An 18,853-nucleotide genomic window follows, 5' to 3' on the forward strand; every position below is an offset into this window, starting at 1 on the left:
CTAGCTGCCTAAAATGCACTTAATGGAGAATGGGGTGGGAGGTTGGAGGGGGAGCTGGAGCTCTTAACCCTCTGCTGCTCACTCTTGGCTGGCCACATGGGAGACATAGAAGGCTCAATAGGAAGAAGGGTTTCTCAGAAGTACTTGTACTTCAGGCCATCTTCTGCATTGTTCCTCCAGCCAGGAAGTGAGACAAGAGCTTGTTTTTCGGTTTGAAGCCCTGGTCTGAGAAGAGGGCTCCAAATCTTTTCTTTAAGTTATCATGGGAATGGTCTGTAAAACTCACTTTTTGGGGGGAAAAAAGAACCCTCACTTTTGTCATTGCTGGAATGTCATTGTGACCAGGCCAAATCTTCTCACTTGGAGTTCCCAGGTCCTTAAAAATTTCATTGAACTGGTCAGTCTCTGATTTCCCTGGAAACGGGCTTCTAAGTTAACAGCCTACTGACCACATGTCTATTGCAGTGGAATTTTTCTTAGCTCCTATAATGGCTCTGGGGCCTGGTACCACAAGGGCACCACCATCAGCATGTATGCTTTTAGCTATATTCTCTGGCCATCACCAACTTTTAAAATGCCTACTGAGGAGCAGGTGTAGATCTTCAGGCCCCGATCTATGGGCACTTAATTCCATTGACTTTGTAGCAAATCACCATGTTCTGAAGATTCTACTATTGTTCATTGTCTCATAGATTGACCAACTCAGGCTGTGTGTTGACCGTGAGAAGTCACGAGGCAATGGGACGTGCCTAGGAGTGGGAACCAAAGACCTGTCCTCAGATCCAGCCCCACACCTAACCTGTGGGTGTGACCTTGGAAAAGGTTTCAGTGTCTTTCCTTGCAAGATGAGGGGACTAGGTAGTAGCCTACATTTGAAAATACCGTAATTGAGCTAATTTCATTGATTTGGCGAATCTTTTATTTATTTCTTTTTTTGGGGGGCAGTTGGGGTTATGTGACTTGCCCAGGATTACACAGCTAGTATCAAGTGTTTGGTCTGAGGCCGCATATGAACTCAGGTCTTCCTGACTTCAGGGCCGGTGCTGTATTCATTGCGCCACCTAGCTGCCCTGAGAATTGGTTTTTCTCTGCTCTGTTACAGCTTGCTATGGTAGCCTTTCTCTCCTCTGTCCAGATCCTCTCATAAGTCAGCCACACAGGAAGTCCACTCAACATGCCCAATGACTTCATTGATTTCTCCTGACATTGGAAAGATAGTGTTAGAGTTAACTATCAGTTATGAGGTGCTTTGAATGATCTCATTTGTTTCTCAGAACATCCCTGTGAGTTAGTGCAACTTTTATCTCAGTTTTACAGAGAAGGAAATAGGTCCAGAGTAAATAAGTGACTTGCCTCACTTCACACAGCTCATAAGTGTCAGAGCCAAGACTGTCTTAAGTCTTCTCCAAATTTAGTTTTCTTTCTCTTGATGCCAGGATGATTAAAATGGTCTCTCAAGGCTTTAGCCCTACAGAGAATTTTAACATCGCTATTAAGGGGCAGCTAAGTGGTGCAGTGGATAGAGTGCCGGGCCTGGAGTCATGAAGACCTGAGTTCAAATCCAGCTTCAAATGCTTACTAGCTGTGTGATCCAGGGCAAATCACTTACCCCTGTTTGCCTCAGTTTCCTCATCTGTAAAAGGAGAAGAAAATAGCAAACAACTCCAATGTATCTGCCAAGAAAATGTCAAATGGAGTCACAAAGAGTTGGACACAGCTTCAAAACAACTGAATAACAATAACAAATGACTATTAACACTGAGATCTCTGTTAAACATCATCCTATAGTCAGCTAGGAGCCAGTTGGCCAAATTAGACTTAATGACAAAAACCAGTTAGTTTGGCACTGCATTGACAGATGGACAGAGCATCAGTCAACAGCCTAGCCCCTTTCATTTTCCTCAGCTGTCCCCTCACCCCACTTCTATCCCCCTCCTATGAATCAAGAAGGAAAAAGACCTGCTCATTGTCTTGTCTGGTGTAAGTAGGCTACTGAAGCCCACACCTACTAGAAAACATTAGATGGCAGAACTCTAAGGACAGAAAGATCATCCTTTCTCCACCCTTCTAAGAAGCCCTTGGTTTAGCCCCTGTAACCAAGTCAAAAATTGGCCTAGGCCTATCGGCTTCCTGGAGCTATTCCCAGAGGTTAGCTATTGGCTGCCAGACAAATCCCACCCATCTCCCTTTTAATTGGCCACTGGTCAATGTATAAAAGGGAGCCTGTTGCTGAGCAAAAAAAGCTAGCAGAAGGAATGGTTTAAGGTAGTATTCTTGATCAGTGCAGGTCTACCTGACACTTCGTCTGCCAAGGCCAAGAGGAAGGTGCTATCGAGCTGTTTTGAAGACTTCTGGAGATGCTTGCAATGGTATTGATACTCCCTTAGGGGTTTCCCCACCGTGAAAAGTTCCCTCTTCCTTGATTTAATTAGAAAGGTAGCTGTTCACATCTCTGAGCCCCAGTTTTCCTTATCTGTCAAATGAGGGCTATGAACTAGATGGTCCCAAAAGAGACATCAGGGCAGCACTAGTTCTGTCATCTCGAATGAGCAGAGAAAGCCAAGGGAATTCAGCAAAGGGCAGAGAGGGGAGACAGCCCGGTGTCTGAGGATGTTGAGGGAACGCTCTTGCCTTGGGAGGCTCCAGCCTGGGAGAAGGGGATCCTGCTGGTGAGTAGGGCTCCGCATGGGAATAACAGGAGGGGTATTGTCTTGGGAAGGAGAAAGTGCAGGGAATTTTTTTTTAATGAGGGGATGTGTGGGCGTGTTTTGGGAATTAGAAAATGTTGATAGAGGGGGAGGAACCCAAAGGGATAAAGGGCACTGTCCTTGGGGAGAGATATCAGGCTGTTGGGGCATTGTGCTACAGTGAGGCACAAGCCTGAATCAGAAGTCTAGACATTTGGGTTCCAATCCGATCTCTTACCAATAATGCTTTGTGTGACTTGGGAGAAATCTGCCCCCACCCATCCCCTTCTCTGTTCCTCAGTTATTCTGTAAAATTAGGGAGTTGCCCTACATGACTTCTCAGACCCCCTTGGAGCTTGGCCATATCTTGCCCAGAAGCAGAGCCATCCTCAAGAGCTAATGGTTGGACCTCACAGCTGGTCACTATTGACAGGTTGATCCAATCTCTGCAGATCAGGCTGTTTGGGAAGAGAGGCGCTGTAGTCAGAATGCCTGGCCTGTGGCCAGAGGAGCTGGGTTCAAATTCTTGTTATAACATCACTAGCTCTGTGACGTTGTGCAAATCGCAACCTCTTTGAGGGCTCCACTTTCGTGCTCTAGTACGTGAGGGTGGACGGGAAAAACTCAAAGGTACCTTCTTTTTCTGGTACTTACTTTTAAGCTGTAGCAGTATATTCCCAGCAGAGGGCACTGTCAGCTCATGCAGATTCAAACAGGTTTTGGTTTGGTTTTTTTTTTCCCCTTCCAATTGCTGGTGTCCCTTTTAGACTTATTGGAGTGGCTTTGCCATCTTACTGTCCTCACCGTGTGGAAGGAAAGGTGTTTCCCCTTAGCATAGACACTTCTGCATAGCTCTTGTGCTGTGCCTTGGAGTCAGGATAACCTGAGTTCAAATCTGGCCTCAGACCTTACTATCTGTGTGACCATGGGCAACTCACTTAACCCCTATTTCTTTAAAAAAAAAAAAAAGGAGAAGAAAAGAGATTATTCTGGCATATGTGTAGAATGGGTTGATGGAGGCAAGAGAAGAGAAATAGAGACCAGTTAGGAGGAGGCTAATACTATAATGCAAGTGAGAAGTGATCACCATTACCTACATTAGAGTTGGGACTCAGAAAGTAGAAAGGAAGAATGGACAAGGTTTGGGGTGTAGGGAGAGACAAGAGCCAGAGATGAATCAGGTTTTCAGTGGATTATGGGGAGGGGGGAAGCCATTAACAGAAATGGGGAAATCAAGGGGATGTAACTGCCGTTAAGAAGATGAGTTCAGTTTTCCACATTCAGCTTTTTTAATTCCCAGGGATACATTTTCATGGAAATGTACAGCATGTAGTTGAAAATTTTGATCTGGATCTGAGAGCAGAGATCAGAGATTAAAAGATAAATTTGAGAGAAGTCCACAGCATGGAAGTGCTAGGAGCAGCTTGGAAAGTAAGGACACCCAAGCTGAAACTGGAGAAGTGTCAGGGACCTAGTTGCTTTCCCTACTTCCTCAAGGTCATTCAAGTCCCTGAAAATAGCATTCCTGCCTAGACTCCTTCTATCTCCATCTGTGCTTAATTTAAAGGGCTAGCTGCCATTTCATATCTCAGCTGCTGGGTTGGGATGGTGGGTGTGTGTGAGAGAGAATCCGGGAAGATGTAATTCAGGAATGGCATTGCATCAACTAGCAGTCCCTCCCCTCTGCCCCATTGCCCTCCCCCACCTGACCGACGACCTCTACCATTCCCTCTCCTCCCTTTCCTAGAGAGAGAAGGGTCATGGCCAGAAGTTTGGGGAAAATGCTCCCTTTTATGGGGGAGGAGGGAATCAAAGAGGGGAATCTATGTAAGGAGACCGAAGGGGTCATCAGCTGGTAGGTGGGAAAACCAAGATAGTTCGATGTCTTGAACAGGGAGGTGAGTTTCAAACTTGGTGCCCTGGCATTTAGAGGAGTTCAGCAATTGTTTCTTGATTGATTGATTGATTGAAGGAGCGATGGATGATTCAGTACTGTTAAATATAGTGTCAAATAGTGCGGACTAGTTAAGGAGAATAAAGGAGTGGGGAAAGACTGAACCTCCAGCAAGAGAGATTGGAGTTAGACACCAGAATGAATTTCGTAGGTAAGTTATGAAATGACCTCTGCAGAACTTCAGATATAGACTGGATTCTCTTTTGTCTGTTATGTTTGAAAGTGTAGGCCTGCTTGAGGCAAGGTGAATATACTGAAAGACCTTTTAAGATTCCCTCGGGTTCAGACCTATAATTAGCGCCAGAAATGTTCAATATTCACAGTTACCACCAAAACCCATCCTGATACCCTAAACAATCTCACCAGGAGCTTTAAATCTGCAGCATGAACGGGCATGAAATTCTAAACCCAGATGCCGTGCCCAGCCCCTAAAAAGTTGCATTTCATCATGCGATCGAAATGACTATCTGGGATTGTCACTCTCTGTCTCTCCTTTCTCGTTTACTTGTTTATGAGTAACCCTCTTGCAAAAGTTTGCAACATCCTCTAGGGTAAAACTACAACTCCCAGATCCCCTAGGGCTTCCCCAGCCCATTGGAAGATTGTCGAGAGAAGCTGTTCGAGGAGGAAAAGCGTCTCCGCCTTCTGCCGACCAGCGATTAGGTGATTGGTCGAAGCCTGAGGCTTTTGTGTCCCCGCCCTCCCCCACTCCACCCCCCTGACCTGCAGCTGGGTAGGTCCCTGTTGCGAGGTCGGATCCAGAGAAGCTAAAGGCAGTCGGGCTCGGGGATGTCGGTGAGCTGCGGTAGCCAAGACGCTCTTCACTCTAGAATTCTAAGACCCCCTGGGGCCACGGTAGAACCTGGGGCGCCCCTCGAGTAGCCACGGACCCTTTCCGTGCAGAACCGTGGGGCTGCGGACAGGTGCAGAGCCCCGCCTCGCCGGGAGCGTCTGTGACCCCAGGACCCGCTTGAGCGCTGCGCCCTCGCGGCCATCCCCGTGGGTTCCGCAGGGAAGGTGCTCGCTGGCTGGCACCATGATCGTTGCCGACGCGGAGAACTGCGCCGGAATCCAGGGCTATATTGCCTACGCCAAGTGCAGCGGCGCTGGGGCCGCGGAGGTGAGTGTCCCCCGGACTCCTCAGCCGTCCCCCCAAATCCTGGAGGGGGCGCGGTCCTGTGTCCAGCCCTCCTGGCAACGGGACAGGCTCGACGGTTGGCTCAGCTTTGGGTTTGGAATTGGGATCGGGAGCTGGGAGCTGGGGGCAGACTGTAAGCTGGCTCTGGGATTGCATCAACTGGCCGCCGCTGCCTTCCTCCTCCTCTGCCCACCTTCCCGGGGGGGGGAACCTCGGACGGCTTCTATAGGGACTGAGTGGGGGTAGGGGGAAGGAGGGGCTTCACGAGCTGACCGGAGGCTTGCCCAGTAAGCGCAGTCTTCAAGCCTAGGCATGCCTGGGCCCGTCGGAGCCGACCTTGTCCGCTTCCTTCTCGGTTTTCCACTGGGGAAAACTCGTCGGGGTCTTGGAGCTATGCCTTTGGGGAGGTGGTCGCAGAATCCTTCACTCTTGGGGCGGAAGAGGAGGAAGCTTTCGGGGCACTTGGCGACGCTCGCGGGTCCTGCCCCTCCGCACTACCCGCCGTCCTCCTTACTTTCCCTGCCTGGGGAGGGAAAACCTCGGACCCGGTTGTGGGGGGAGGGGAAGAGCGGAAAAGAGTGAATGAGAACCCGGACCGCTAGGAGTGAGGTGCTACCTGGACTGGAGTGGACAGGTGACTTCAGTAACACGGTGAGAGCTCCTGGCAAGGATTTAGGAGGTTGGTAAAGAGCTATGTTCCTCCGGGCAAAAGGGGACTCAGGAAGAGAACCTTGCAGCCCCAAGCTACTGGTCAGTTCGATAAGCCTAGCCACTCGGTAGCTGTTTGATTTAGGGCCCTTCCTGAGCCTTCTTTTCTCATCAGTGACTTGGAGCTAAATTCTTGTCCGATCTACCTTACTCACCTCGTTGTAATGAGGAAAGAGCTTTGTAAGCCGAAAAACGTTGTTGGAAGTATGAGCTATACAAGGGTCCCCTCCTTCAGGAAGCCTTCCTTGACTAACCTCATCTGATTCAGATCAGACCATTCTCCTGACCGAGTCTTCTTCCAGGACTCAGAAACATTGTTTGCATTTTGGAAAATTTGCCCTAGTGCCTCTCCCTGCCAGAAGTTTCAGTTCTGACCTCCTGAAGCCCTATGGGTGTGGGGGGATGGGGGAAAGGTGCCTCTCGCCTCATTAAGCTAGAAACTCCTCGCTTTGGGGCCTACTTCTTTATATATCAGCACCAGAAATGCGTGGAGGGTCCTGGAAAGGACCTCAGATTAAGCCTCTGGATTTTACCGAGGGAAAAACTTGAGGCTGTTGTAGGAGATTAAGTGACTTGCGTAAGGTCACGTAGATAGTAATAGATTTGAACCCCAGTCCTAAAGAGACCTTCCTCTTTTCCCCTGTATCATCTTTCTTTCCTAATAAGGGAGGACCCAGAATGACCTCACCGACCTCCTAGGGCTAGTGTGTTAACAGAGACTATATGGTTGCTCCCGGAGGTAAAAAAAAGAAGCTTCAGCCTTCTGTCCCTTCCCGATAGCACTCCCCCCTCCCACCTCCAGGTGTGTCTGGTTGTGGAAGGAGGAAGGCCGAGCTATCTGGAGGCCATGCCCCCTCACCTGATAGATTTATTCCCCAGTGGAAAACTTAGGAATCCCAGGGTCAGCAGCGGAAGATGTCTCTGTGGTGACGGAGAAGTTAATGAGTATTCCTACTGTCTTGAAAGCTGGAAGAACAAGGAAGTCCGTTCTCCTTTGCAGATTACGCTTTTTCAAGAGAACACTTGGCCGCAGTAGAGGCCGTTCAAGGGAACATTCCTGGGCAGACCCTGAGCCCAAATCCCCTAGACAATCATTTCAGGGCTTCACCAACAAAATCGATCAGACTAACGCTGATGCCACACCTATTGTGTGCAGGGCTAAAGGAGGGGGGGGCAGACACGTGATTTAGATCGGAGGTGTCAAACATTCACCTGCGCCTCTCCCCAGTTCAGCTCAAACCAGATTAAAATGTAATTGGGAAATATTTAACAAAACAAATAAAAACATAGGTAATAGTACATTTTAAGACTGAGTCAGTATGTGGCCCGGGGGCATCCCTTACGTGCCGGTTTTCAATTTGAAGTCTACACCACTGATTTAGATTTACCAAATCCTCACTCTCGAGGAACTCTCCATAGCCTATGGGGGGACACAAGGAAAACATTTAACTCTTACAAAAGAGTGTGAATAAAGGATTAATTTGGGCTCCTAGGAGGGATTTCAGGAATCTGAGGAGACCCTAGGGAGGCAGTAACATAAGCAGTGGAGATAGAGGTAAGGTTAGAGCATTCCAGATTCAGGGACTGGGGAGCCCAAAACCATATAATCGGTAGGCTAATTTGGTTGGAATGCATGATTAGGAATAAACAGAACTAAGAGTAGAAAAGTAGAAAGCCACTGAAGGGTGGCGAGCCTGGAATGGCAGGTCAATCTTTTGGAACATTGATAGGCCATAGGAAACCATTAAAGGGTTTTAACCCAGGTAAGCAAGAGGCCCCTGACCCTTTGGTTACCGACTAAGGAGAGTCTGCAGACTCCTTCGCTACTAAGTGCTGACTAAGTGGTATTTATAACCATTAGAGAGAAATGATCCTCAGTACTGGATTGGGGGAGGGGGCCTCTGATTTATACTTTGCAAATCACTTAACCTCTCGGTTCCCCAGGTAACTCTAAAACTAGAAGCCAGTCAACAAGCATTATCTCAAGCATTTATTCTGTGCCAAGCCTATGCTAAGTAGGGGAGATAATAAAGAAAATGCAAAAACCGTTCCTGCCTTCAAGGAGCTCCTATCCTCTAGGGGGAAGCAAATGTGAGAATAACAAAGACTTATACTTGGAACGGATGGTGCGTGATCTTGGAGGAAAGGTACTAGCCCCTGAGGGAACTGAAAAAGGCCTCCTGAAGAAGGGAGGATCTAAAGTTATAGCTTAAAGGAAGCACAAGGAAGGTGGGAGGGCATTTGAGGCATGAGGGCCGGAGATAGGAGATGGAAGATGGAGCGTCAAGTGCTAGCACTGTAGAGTGCTTTATAAATTGCCTAACAATAGCTGATATTCATTAGTAGGAGTCATTTCCTCATTGGAAAAAAAAAAGAGAGAGGAGATAATAGGTTTCTTTTTTTTCTCTTGTTTTCTATTGCATTTGACCTTTTTTTTCCAGGCAGACCCAGAACCTGCTGAGTAGAGCTCAGCATGAGACCTATGTCCTAGCCTTGGCTTGATGCTAATGTAAAGTGATTTCCCTTTTCTGCACTCAGTTTTCTTATCAGTAAAGGTGGGGAGGAGGTTAAAAAGATGTCCTTTTTTTCTTTTTAAGGAAATTGGGGTTAAGTGACTTGGCCAGGGTCACACAGCTAGTAAGTGTCAAGTGTTTGGTCTGAAGTCGAATTTGAACTCAGGTCCTCCTGACTTCAGGGCTGGTGCTCTATCCACTGCGCCACCTAGCTGCCCCCAAAAGATCTCTTCTAAAGACCCTTTTCTGCCCAAAATCCTAATGAGTGGTTGTTCTTCAATGAATGTATCTTGATTTAAATTTAGAGGGTTGAGCTAAAGGGCTTGTAATAAATGGGAGGGTTTTCTGGAGTCTTTTGAGAGCTTTGTAAATATCCTGCTATCCCTGTCTAGCAGACATCAGGCCTACCTCCAGGTCTCCTACCATTACTTCTCTGGGGTTCCTGTAGCCTCCTGGGACCAGAGTCTGCAAGTGGCTGCCTGAACTGACTACAGTCTGTGATAACCTGGAAGAGATAGACAGATCTTCTAATCCAACCCCATCGGTTTTTTTCTGAAGAGCAGGAAATTGTGACCTAAGAGAGGTGAAGTCACTTGACTAAAGTCATTCAAGCCAGTAGTAGTAGGGCTAGATTTCAAACCCAGGTTCTTAGGAACCAAATCCTGTATTTTACCTCTGAATCACAGCTGCCTTAGATTTGTCTTTCCTGAAATACTTATCAAACATCAAGGCACAGGGCATTGTGCTTGGGGAGGGATGGTATGTGTAACCGCTGTACCTTTACTATACCCCCTGAGAAGATACAGTGGGAAGAATGAATGGAAAAGTATTAAGTACCTGCATTCCAGAGAAGGAAGAAAAAAAAGGAGGCTGGAGATCACCTATTCTACCGTTTTCATTTTACAGAAGAAGAAACTGAAGTCCAAAGAGGCTGTGACTTGCCTGAGGGCACACAGGCGATACTGCATGGACTCCAGTCTGAGTTTCATTTTCCTCCTTTATAAAATGAGGCTGCCATTAGAGGAAAGGCCCAGTTTCAGATCCTGCCTCCAAGTCGTCCAGGAAGGTTTTGGAGGGAGGCATTTTAGCTAAGCAAGACACTTAACTCTCCTAATAGCCCTAGCAACCAGTTCATAAGCATCAGTATCCCTGGGAGTTTCCCTGTAATGACGGAGGTTTCCTCTAGTGATGAAATCACAGGCCTGGTGAAATGGGATCATTAAGAAATGTTACCTGCCCTCTTAGACAGTCCAGTCCAGTAAAAGAATGGGACATAGAAGGGTTAGGGACTGGAAGTTTTTATCTTTTTGTCCCCAGCACAATATCTGACTCTTAACAAATGTATATCCCAGAATTTGGGAGTTGGAAGGGCCCTCGGAGACCATCTAGTCCAATCCATTGACATGAAAGCTGTAGGGTACCCAACAATCTCCAGCCTCCGGCTGAAGACCTCCAAGGGGGCAGGAAGCAGCCTATTCCACTTTTTGTTGCTGTTGTTGTTGAGTCTTTGTGATCCCCTTTGGAGTTTTCTTGGCAAAGATATTGGAATGGTTTTCCATTTCCTTCTCCAGTTCATTTTACAGATAAGGAAACTGAGGCAAACAGGGTTAAGTGACTTGCCTAGGATCATGCATCTATGAAGTATCTGAGGTGAGATTTGAATTCAAGTCCTTCTGACCCTGGGCAGGCATTCTATCCACTTTTGAGCAGCTATAATTGGTAGAAATTGGTAGATTTTTTTTTCTCAATATCAAGCCTAAATTGGTGTCTTTATAACTTCCTCTCATTGCTTCTGGCTTGCCTGTCTGAAGCTACAATTTGATCTCTCCTCTTGAGTGACATCTTTTCAGATAATTCAAGACAGTTATTCTGTCCTGCCTGTGTCTTCTCTTCTCCAGACTAACTAAGCTTAGTTACTTTCAGTTGGTCCCCATAGGGCATGGATTCAAGGCCCTTCCCAGGAGTATGACAGAGCCAGCTCCTAGCTCATTAAATTTTTAGCGTGAGCATTTACATCTTAAATCAGTAAGTACCACAAATCAAAGTTTAATTTGTTGATTGTCTGGACTTAAGAAAGTGATGGGGGGGGAATTTTTTTTTTTTGAGAGCCGGTTGTTAAACATTTATCAGTGTAGCAAACTGCTTTCAACAATCTGGTTGTTCTCCAGGTTATCCATGTTGTTCTTCAAGCTCGATGCCCAGAACTATACGTGGTACTTTTTTTTTTTTTTTTAAAGGCAGTTGGGGTTAAATGACTTGCCCAGGGTCACACAGCTAGTAAGTTTCTGAGGCCAGATTTGAACTTACGTTAGTCAATAAACATTTATTAGGCACCTACTATATGCCAAGCACTGTGCTAAGCACTGGAGGTACAAATAAAGTTTTGTTTTGTTTTTGAAAGATCTATTAAAATTCCTAGATCTTTTTTCAGGGGGGAAAAACCAGCAAGCTATCTAATCATTCCTCTACCATCATATATGTAAAGTTGTTTTGTTGGTTTGGTTTTTTGGTTTTGATTTTGTTTTTGTTTTTTTTTTTTAACCCAACTTCTAGGCTTTAGATTCATTTCTTTTGAATTTGGTCTTAAAAGATCCAACCTGTGAAGGTCCTCTTGGATCTTGACTCTGACTTTTCCTCTCAGCTTTGGATCAGTTGCAAATTTGAGGACCTTGCCCAAGGAGGCAGCCACAGTCCTCCCCTCCCACCCCATTGACATGGACCCCTGTTACCAACAATTTTACCCTGTTGGTTTCTTTTTAAGTCCATCTATCTGATCATTTTGGGAATCTGTCTGATTGCATTATTGTCAGATCCAGAACAGCATGAGACAAATTATCAACAGCTTTGCTAAAATGGAGGCGGACTATGTCTATAGTTTTCCCTTCGTCTGCTAATTTAGCAGGCGTGCCAGGAAAAGGACTTGAGGTCACTCTGAAATGACCTAATCTTCATCAAGCCATGTTGGCTTTTGGTCATCACGGCTTCCCTTTGCAGGTGTTCACCCACCATCTCTTTAATCTATTCTCGATTTTCCAGGAGTAGAAGTCAAGCTCGCTGGCTGAAGATTTTCGGACTGTAGTTTGGAAGTAGGTACAACAGTTGCTTCTCCCCATTTGTGGCTGTTCTCCAGTTTTGTGTGGTCTTTCAAATATCACTGACTCAGCAATCCCATCGGCCAGTTCTTTGGGACCCAAGGCTGTAGTTCATCTGGGCCAGGGGACTTGACTTTGTCAAGGGCCCAGTCCTTTCTTATTATCTCCTTACCTGACTATTGAATTCCCTGTTCTTTCCTTTCCAATGTAAAGGTCATTCTCCTTTTTTGCAGAGAACAGAAAAAAAAATGAGAATTAAGCAATTCTAGCTTCTCCTATCACTTTGTTTCCTCCAATCTAAGCAAAGCTCCTATTCCCTCTTTGATAGTCCTTTTTCTCCTAATATAGCTTAAAAAAAAACAATGCACCTTTTTTCCTGTTTTCTGAAACAAGAAATTCTGAACTTCAGACTTCTTGAAGCATTCTTTTGTTTCCTGGCTTCAATTCCATCCATCTTCTGTACTTTTTTTTTAAATTTATATAAGTTGATAGTTGTTCAGCCACATAGGTTTGTTCTGACAAATCCCATTATTCCTCTTCATTAGAACCGTTCGTTCCCCTTTTTCGTCTTTAGAATTTCATTCTTGAGTATCTCATAACTTCCCCTAAAGCTCCATGGGATCTTACCCATCTTTTCTGAACCCTTTGAAATCTGTTTTCCGCAAATCTAAGATGCAATATCAGACACTTATGGAGTGATCACTGACTTCCTCCTACCTCAAGGCTTATATCATCACTGTACCAGCAACTAGATTGTGGGAATCAGATTCGGAATAAAATGCCCCCTTGTTGGATTCTCCACCTTTTGAAAGATGAGACTAACATGAAGGCAAGTTAAGAAATTATTAGCTACTCTACTCTTTGCAGAGAGAAAGAGGAGGAAGAGACAGAGACAGGAATATAGATCAGAGATAGGGGCATCAAGAGATAGAGGGGGGAGGAGACAAAAAAAGACAGCAAGTCCTCTAGCAGATGTCTGGATAATTGAATCCTGTATCATGCTGCCTCTATGCTAGGCGTGTGATTTGTTTCTCAAACTCATCTGTTACCTCTTTCTGTCCAGGTGGTCTATAGTCAGAGATGCGCTGGTGTCAGCTTTAGCTTGAATCATTACATATCAGTGCTTTAACAAGTCAGATCTGGATGGATTATTTTGTTGATAGTCTAGACTTTAAAAAGCCTTAATAATGCAGTGTAATTTGGAAGTATAAGTGCATAATTTACACATACACACACACACACTCATACACTCCTCCAGAAAACTGGATTGTTAAACATTCACCAGCGCAAACCTTGATTACTCTATAAATTTTACCTGAGCTCAGCAGGGAGTATACTAGACTGACAGACATCAGGGAATGACGTTATCATCTGAGTGGAGACCTGGTAACTCCAATCAGAATAATAATGATAATGATAACAATAATGGCAGTCATCTCTTTAAACCATTCTGCAGACCTAAACAACACATCAAGAAAGTGTGACATCAGCTGTAGTGTTTTACAGTGGGGAACCTTCTGGTTTTACCCATAATCCTTTGGGGGGGGGGAGTTTTTAGGCAATCAAGGTTAAGAAACTTGCCAGAGTCACATGACTAGTGTCTATAGCCAGATTTGAACTGAGGTCCTCCAGACTCCAAGACCAGTGCTTTATCCACTGCACCACCTAGCTGCCCCACCATAATCCATTCTTCAAAGAAGGGAGGGAATAGCCGAGTCTTCCAGTGCCTTTCTTCATTATATTTATCATTTCATACTGTCTAGTAAGTACACATTCAGGTACCACAACTTTTGTTTTTGTTGTTCAGTCATTTCAGTTATGTCCAACTCTTTGTGACCCCATTTGGGTTTTTCTTAGCAAAGATAATGGAGTGCTTTGCCATTTCTCTCCAGCTCATTATACAGATAAGAAAACTGAGGCAAACAAGGTTAAGTGACTTGCCCAGGGTCACACAGTTAGTGTCCAAGGCCAGACACTTTATGCAGATCTTCCTGATTCCAAGCTTGGCACTCTAATCCACTGTGCCACCTAGCTACCCACAACTTTGTTAGCTGCTCCCAGATGGACAGGCATCCACTTGGTTTCCGGTTCTTTGCTATTACAAAAACTTGCTGTAATTATATTACCATATACAGAAGCTTTATTATTTGTATCATCCATCTTCTTAGGGTTTATGCTTTAGCATGGTGCTCTCTGGATCACAATATAAGGATAGCTTAATCAACTTTCTTGGAATCATTCCAGATTGCTTTCCAGAATGGTTGGGCCAGTTTCCCAGCTGTGCATTAGTGTAGCTGTCTTTTCATCCACGGCCACTCCAGAGTGGACGATTCCCATCTTCTTTCATTTTTGCTGGTTTGCAGGGTGTAAGGTGAAATCTCAGAGTTCCAGCAAACAATTATTTTTAAGCATTTATTGTGTGCTAGGCATTAGAAATACATAGATATTAAGTATACTGCCTTCAAGGAATTCACCTTGTGTGAGGGAAACAACGTGTATTCATAGAGAAAAGGTAAATTGTTGGTGGGGAGAAACAAACAGGTAGAAGACATGAATTCCAGAAGTCTGTGCTTGAGCTGAGCTCCGAAGGGAGCTAGAAAAAGAAATCTACTCAGAGGAACAGGAGAGAAATCTGACTGTGGAGCAGATTGAGGGAGGCTTTCAAGGTGCCATTGAAGGAGATTTTAGTCTTGAGTTCTGATTGGGATGTTTGGGAAGAACATTGACAAGTTAGATTGTTACAGAGGGATGACCATGATGAAGAGGGGATAGGTTGAAGAAGCTAGGGGTGTTAAGCTTGCAAAAGGGAAGACTTAAGAGGGGAATGATTTTTTTCAGTTGTATCTGATTCTTCCTGTGACCCCATTTGGGATTTTCTCGGCAAAGATACTAGAGTGGTTTGCCGTTTCCTTCTCTGGCTCATTTGCCAGATGAGGAAACTGAGGCAAATAGGGTTAAGTGACTTGCCCAGGGTCTCACAGCTAGTAAGTGTCTGAGGTCACATTTGAATTCAGGTCTTCCTGGCCCTGTGCTCTATCCAGTGTGCCACCTAGCTGGGTACATGATAGCTGACTTCAAGTCTTTGAAAGGTTCTCATGTGGAAGATTGACCAAACTTGTTCTGCTTAGCCCCCAAGAGCAGAGGAAGGCAGATTTTTGACTTAACATAAGGGTGGGGAAATTCTAACAGTGAAGAGTTCCTCTCAAACTAATAGGTTGTCACTTGGGATAGTGAATTTTCTATCACGAGGAGCTCAAGTGGACACTGGATGACCACTTTCAAGGGTCTTATAAATGAGATTCAGGATCCAAGCGTGGGAAACTGCATAGTCCACTTTGGCAGGAGTATAGAAGGATGGGATGGCGCTGTGAAATGCTTGAGGTCCCTTGCACTGAGAGGTTTGAACTTTATCCCAGTAGGTGGTAATGGGTCTCTATGCTGGATAATGAAGTGATCAAACCTGTTCTTTAGCACGATTACCAGGGTGGATTGGAAGGGGTAAGGAAAATCTCTTGGCGAGGGGTGGTTGCTTGGGCTGGCTTGGAAGGATGAGGTGTATGGTACTAAGGAATGATGGAAAAAACTAGCTGTTTTCAGCCTCAAAAACTGGCGATGGTGGTGGTACTTTTAATAGAAATAAGAGAAGGAAAGGAAAGGAGAAAGAATTGAAGGCCAGAGCTCCCTTTTAGGGGAGTTGGATTTTGGACATCAAAGCACTAGTTCCAGAGTCAGGGGTGGGGTCCCAAGGCTATTAGGGAGTAACTGGACTTGGAAGATATCACAGAAAAAAAAATGGAGGGGGGAAAAAGGGAGGGATTTGAGAAGCTATTGTCATTCTCTTCTATGTCCCTTCATTCTCCTAGCCAGCCGGGTTTTCAGATGCCTCATGAAAATTTAGCTCAGAGCCCCTAGAGATACTTTAACTTGGGAAAGGCAGCTAAGACTTTGGTCTTATAGACAGACCTTTGCCTAACTAGGGGTGTGGAATGTGGGAAGCCAGGACCCAAGAAAAGGTGGAGGAGTCATGGACAGAGGTCCGTGGAGCAGAGGTCAGGGATAAAAAGGAAAAACTAACTCTTTTCCTAACATGACTGGAGTAGCAGTAGAAGACCTGTCTCGGGAAGGCCCATCCTATGCCCCCTTCCCCTGCCCACCCTTGAGTTTGCCCCAGAGTGAGCATGGTATAGTGGAAAGAGCACAGTACTTGGGACAGAGGACCTAGGTTCTAATCCTGACTGTGTTATTTAACTACCTGTGCAACCTGGGGCAGGTTTTGGACCTCTCTTTCCTCCTCTGTAAAATGAGGGGGTTAGAGAAAATGCCTTCTAGTTCCAGATTTTATTTTATCCAAAGAAGCAGCCCTAGGGGAAGTAACCTGGGACTACAGACTTGGGGGACAGGGTGGAGATTGCCTAGTGGGAGGGAGATGGGGCAGTGCTATGGTAATGGAGAAAGAAACAAGCATTTATTAAGCACCTCCTGTATGCCAGGCACCATGCACTAGTGTGCACACAGCTGTTATCTCTTTTGGCCCTAAGAAGTGATCCTAAAGAGAACGAGACAGGAAGTCCTGGGTTCAGATCCCGGGTAGGCCACTCTGGAATTTACCATCTGCGTACCCTCGTACAAGACGCTCCATCCCCAGACTCCCAGACATTTTCAGTGACTGTCCCCCACGCCTGAAATGCTCTGCCTCCTGGCCTTCCTGGCTTCCATCAGTTCCCAGCTAAAATCCCACCTTCTAGAAGAAGCCTTTCCTGATCTGCTGTAATGTCAGTGCCTTCCCTCTGTTTACCTCCAATTTCTCCTGTATGTATTTTGCCTGTACATGCTTGTTTTCCTGTTGTTTCCCCCATTGGACAGTGAGCTTCTTGAGAGCAGGGACTGTCTTTTTCCTTTCTTTGTATCCCCAGCCAGGCACACAGCAGGCACTCCATAAATGCTTGTTGACTGACAGACTTCCCAGAACCTCAGTTTCTTCATCTGTAAATACTGCATCCCCATATTTGCACCCCAACAGGCTGTTGTAAAGAAAACTCTGTAGTTATTAGGGGGATCAGGGAGCTTGGGTCTCTACCTTGCCAAGGAAGCCAATGAGGGGAGGGGTGGAGGTGGAGTTGCAGGAAGTCTAGGAAGCCTTGAAGAAACTCAGGCCTCTAATGGCTTATCTCCCACCCGGGGATCTTGCAGCTGGGTGATCCCAGTGCAGGCTGACCCTGCAGGCTACAGAAGATGGGGGGGCGGAGAGAGGAGTTTGGAGACACTTGCCAGGTGAGCTCGTCTTCCCCAGGGGTTGAGAGATTCCTGAGGCCAGTTTGGCCTGTCTCCTCATCCATCTCCTGGGAAGCTTCCTGGCTCAGTTCCCCAGCTGACCAGGGCCGGTTCCACCCCCTTGAGAGCTGTTTCCATCTGTCCTCAGCTTGGGAGGGATGAGGAAGGGGATTTGCCTAGTCAGCAGCTCCTTATCTTCCAGACTGAGTTGTTTATTTTGGAGGAGGGGAAGGGAGATCAGGCCTCTGAGGCCTGAGGAGGTGAGAGAGGCTGAAGCCCAAGCCGGCACCTGCAGGGGAGTCCCCGAATGGGAGGTGCTGACTAGGGCTCTGAGAGGGCCCCTACCCAAAGCCCATCTTTTTGTGGTTGAGAAAAGTGAGGTTCCCCCAAAGGGGAAGTGACTGGCCCAAGGCCACACCCTCTAAATGGAGCAGCTAAACTAGAGTTCCAGTGTTCTGCCTGGGGCTAGGGAGGGGCTGGAGTCTTTGTCCCCACTGAGGACTGGGGAGCCGCTCTCTAAATAATCCCAAGGGACTTCTTAAAGCTGGAAGTGAAGGGGGGAGGGGCAGGGCCTTCATTCCTCTCCTGTTTTTCAAAAAGTGAGATTTTTTGGGTAGAAGATACTAAAGAATGATATTCCTTCTCCCTACTCTCACCTTCCTTTCTTTTCTATGTGGTATTTTCCTGTTGTCTCTGCCTGCTTGACTGTAAACTCTTTGAGGGCTGTTTGTACATCACTCTTGTCTTTGTGTTCCCTGGGCTGCTTAATGGGTGTTTGTCTCCTGATTTGAATGTGGTCCAGTCCATTTTCCTCCCTGGGCCTTCCTCTTTAAAATGAGAGAGTTAGCATTGGAGAATCTTGTCAAACCCAAAGGAAAAGGGGACCACTAAATTGGACATGGTGATAAAACCACGTGCTGACATTACTTGAGTTGTATGGTATATTTATTTGGTTAAATATTTTGCAACTCCACTTTAACCTGGCTTGGGCCCCGAGGTACAGGCCGTGTGTTTGGACGCCACTGGTGTCACTAACCTAAGGTCTCTGCCAACTCTGGGTCCGAAGGATTTCTTCCAAATGCAGACCTGTATCCTAGGCCAAAGAAGGGAGCCAGGCACTCCCATCCCTATTGATGGGAATATTTTTTTCCCTTAGGAGCAGAAGGTAGTCCCTACTCGGAGGCTCCCCCGGGGTCCCAGTGCCTTCATCCCAGTGGAAGAGGTAAGCAAAGGAGTGTTTGGCTGACTGAGGTTGGGGGGAGAAGGATGGAGAGGGACATCCCAATCCAAGCACCTAGGAAGGGGAGGCTGGAGCAGCTTGAGAGAGAGGATGCAGGAGGGGCAGCTAGGTAGCACAGTGGATAGAGCAATGGCCCTGGATTCAGGAGGACCTGAGTTCAAAATCCGGCCTCAGACAGGTAACACTTACTAGCTGTGTGACCTTGGGCAAGTCACTTAACCCCATTGCCTAACCCCCCCCCCCCCCCCCC

The 18,853-nt window shown here is 46.3% G+C and overlaps 1 protein-coding gene across 1 annotated transcript in view; it reads left to right on the forward strand.

The window, feature by feature from the left end:
* Positions 1 to 5,398: 5,398 nt before the first annotated feature.
* The window catches only part of SESN2 (sestrin 2), a 23,501-nt gene continuing 10,046 nt past the window's right edge, over positions 5,399 to 18,853 (forward strand). The window contains exons 1-2 of the mRNA XM_027864780.1: positions 5,399 to 5,761; positions 18,520 to 18,585. Coding sequence (XP_027720581.1) covers positions 5,678 to 5,761; positions 18,520 to 18,585 — 150 coding nt within the window. The 5' untranslated portion in view covers positions 5,399 to 5,677. The remainder of the gene's footprint in view (positions 5,762 to 18,519; positions 18,586 to 18,853) is intronic.

This window comes from Vombatus ursinus, unplaced genomic scaffold (genome assembly GCF_900497805.2).
Source record: "Vombatus ursinus unplaced genomic scaffold, bare-nosed wombat genome assembly UNPS02014775.1, whole genome shotgun sequence".
NCBI lineage: Eukaryota > Metazoa > Chordata > Mammalia > Diprotodontia > Vombatidae > Vombatus > Vombatus ursinus.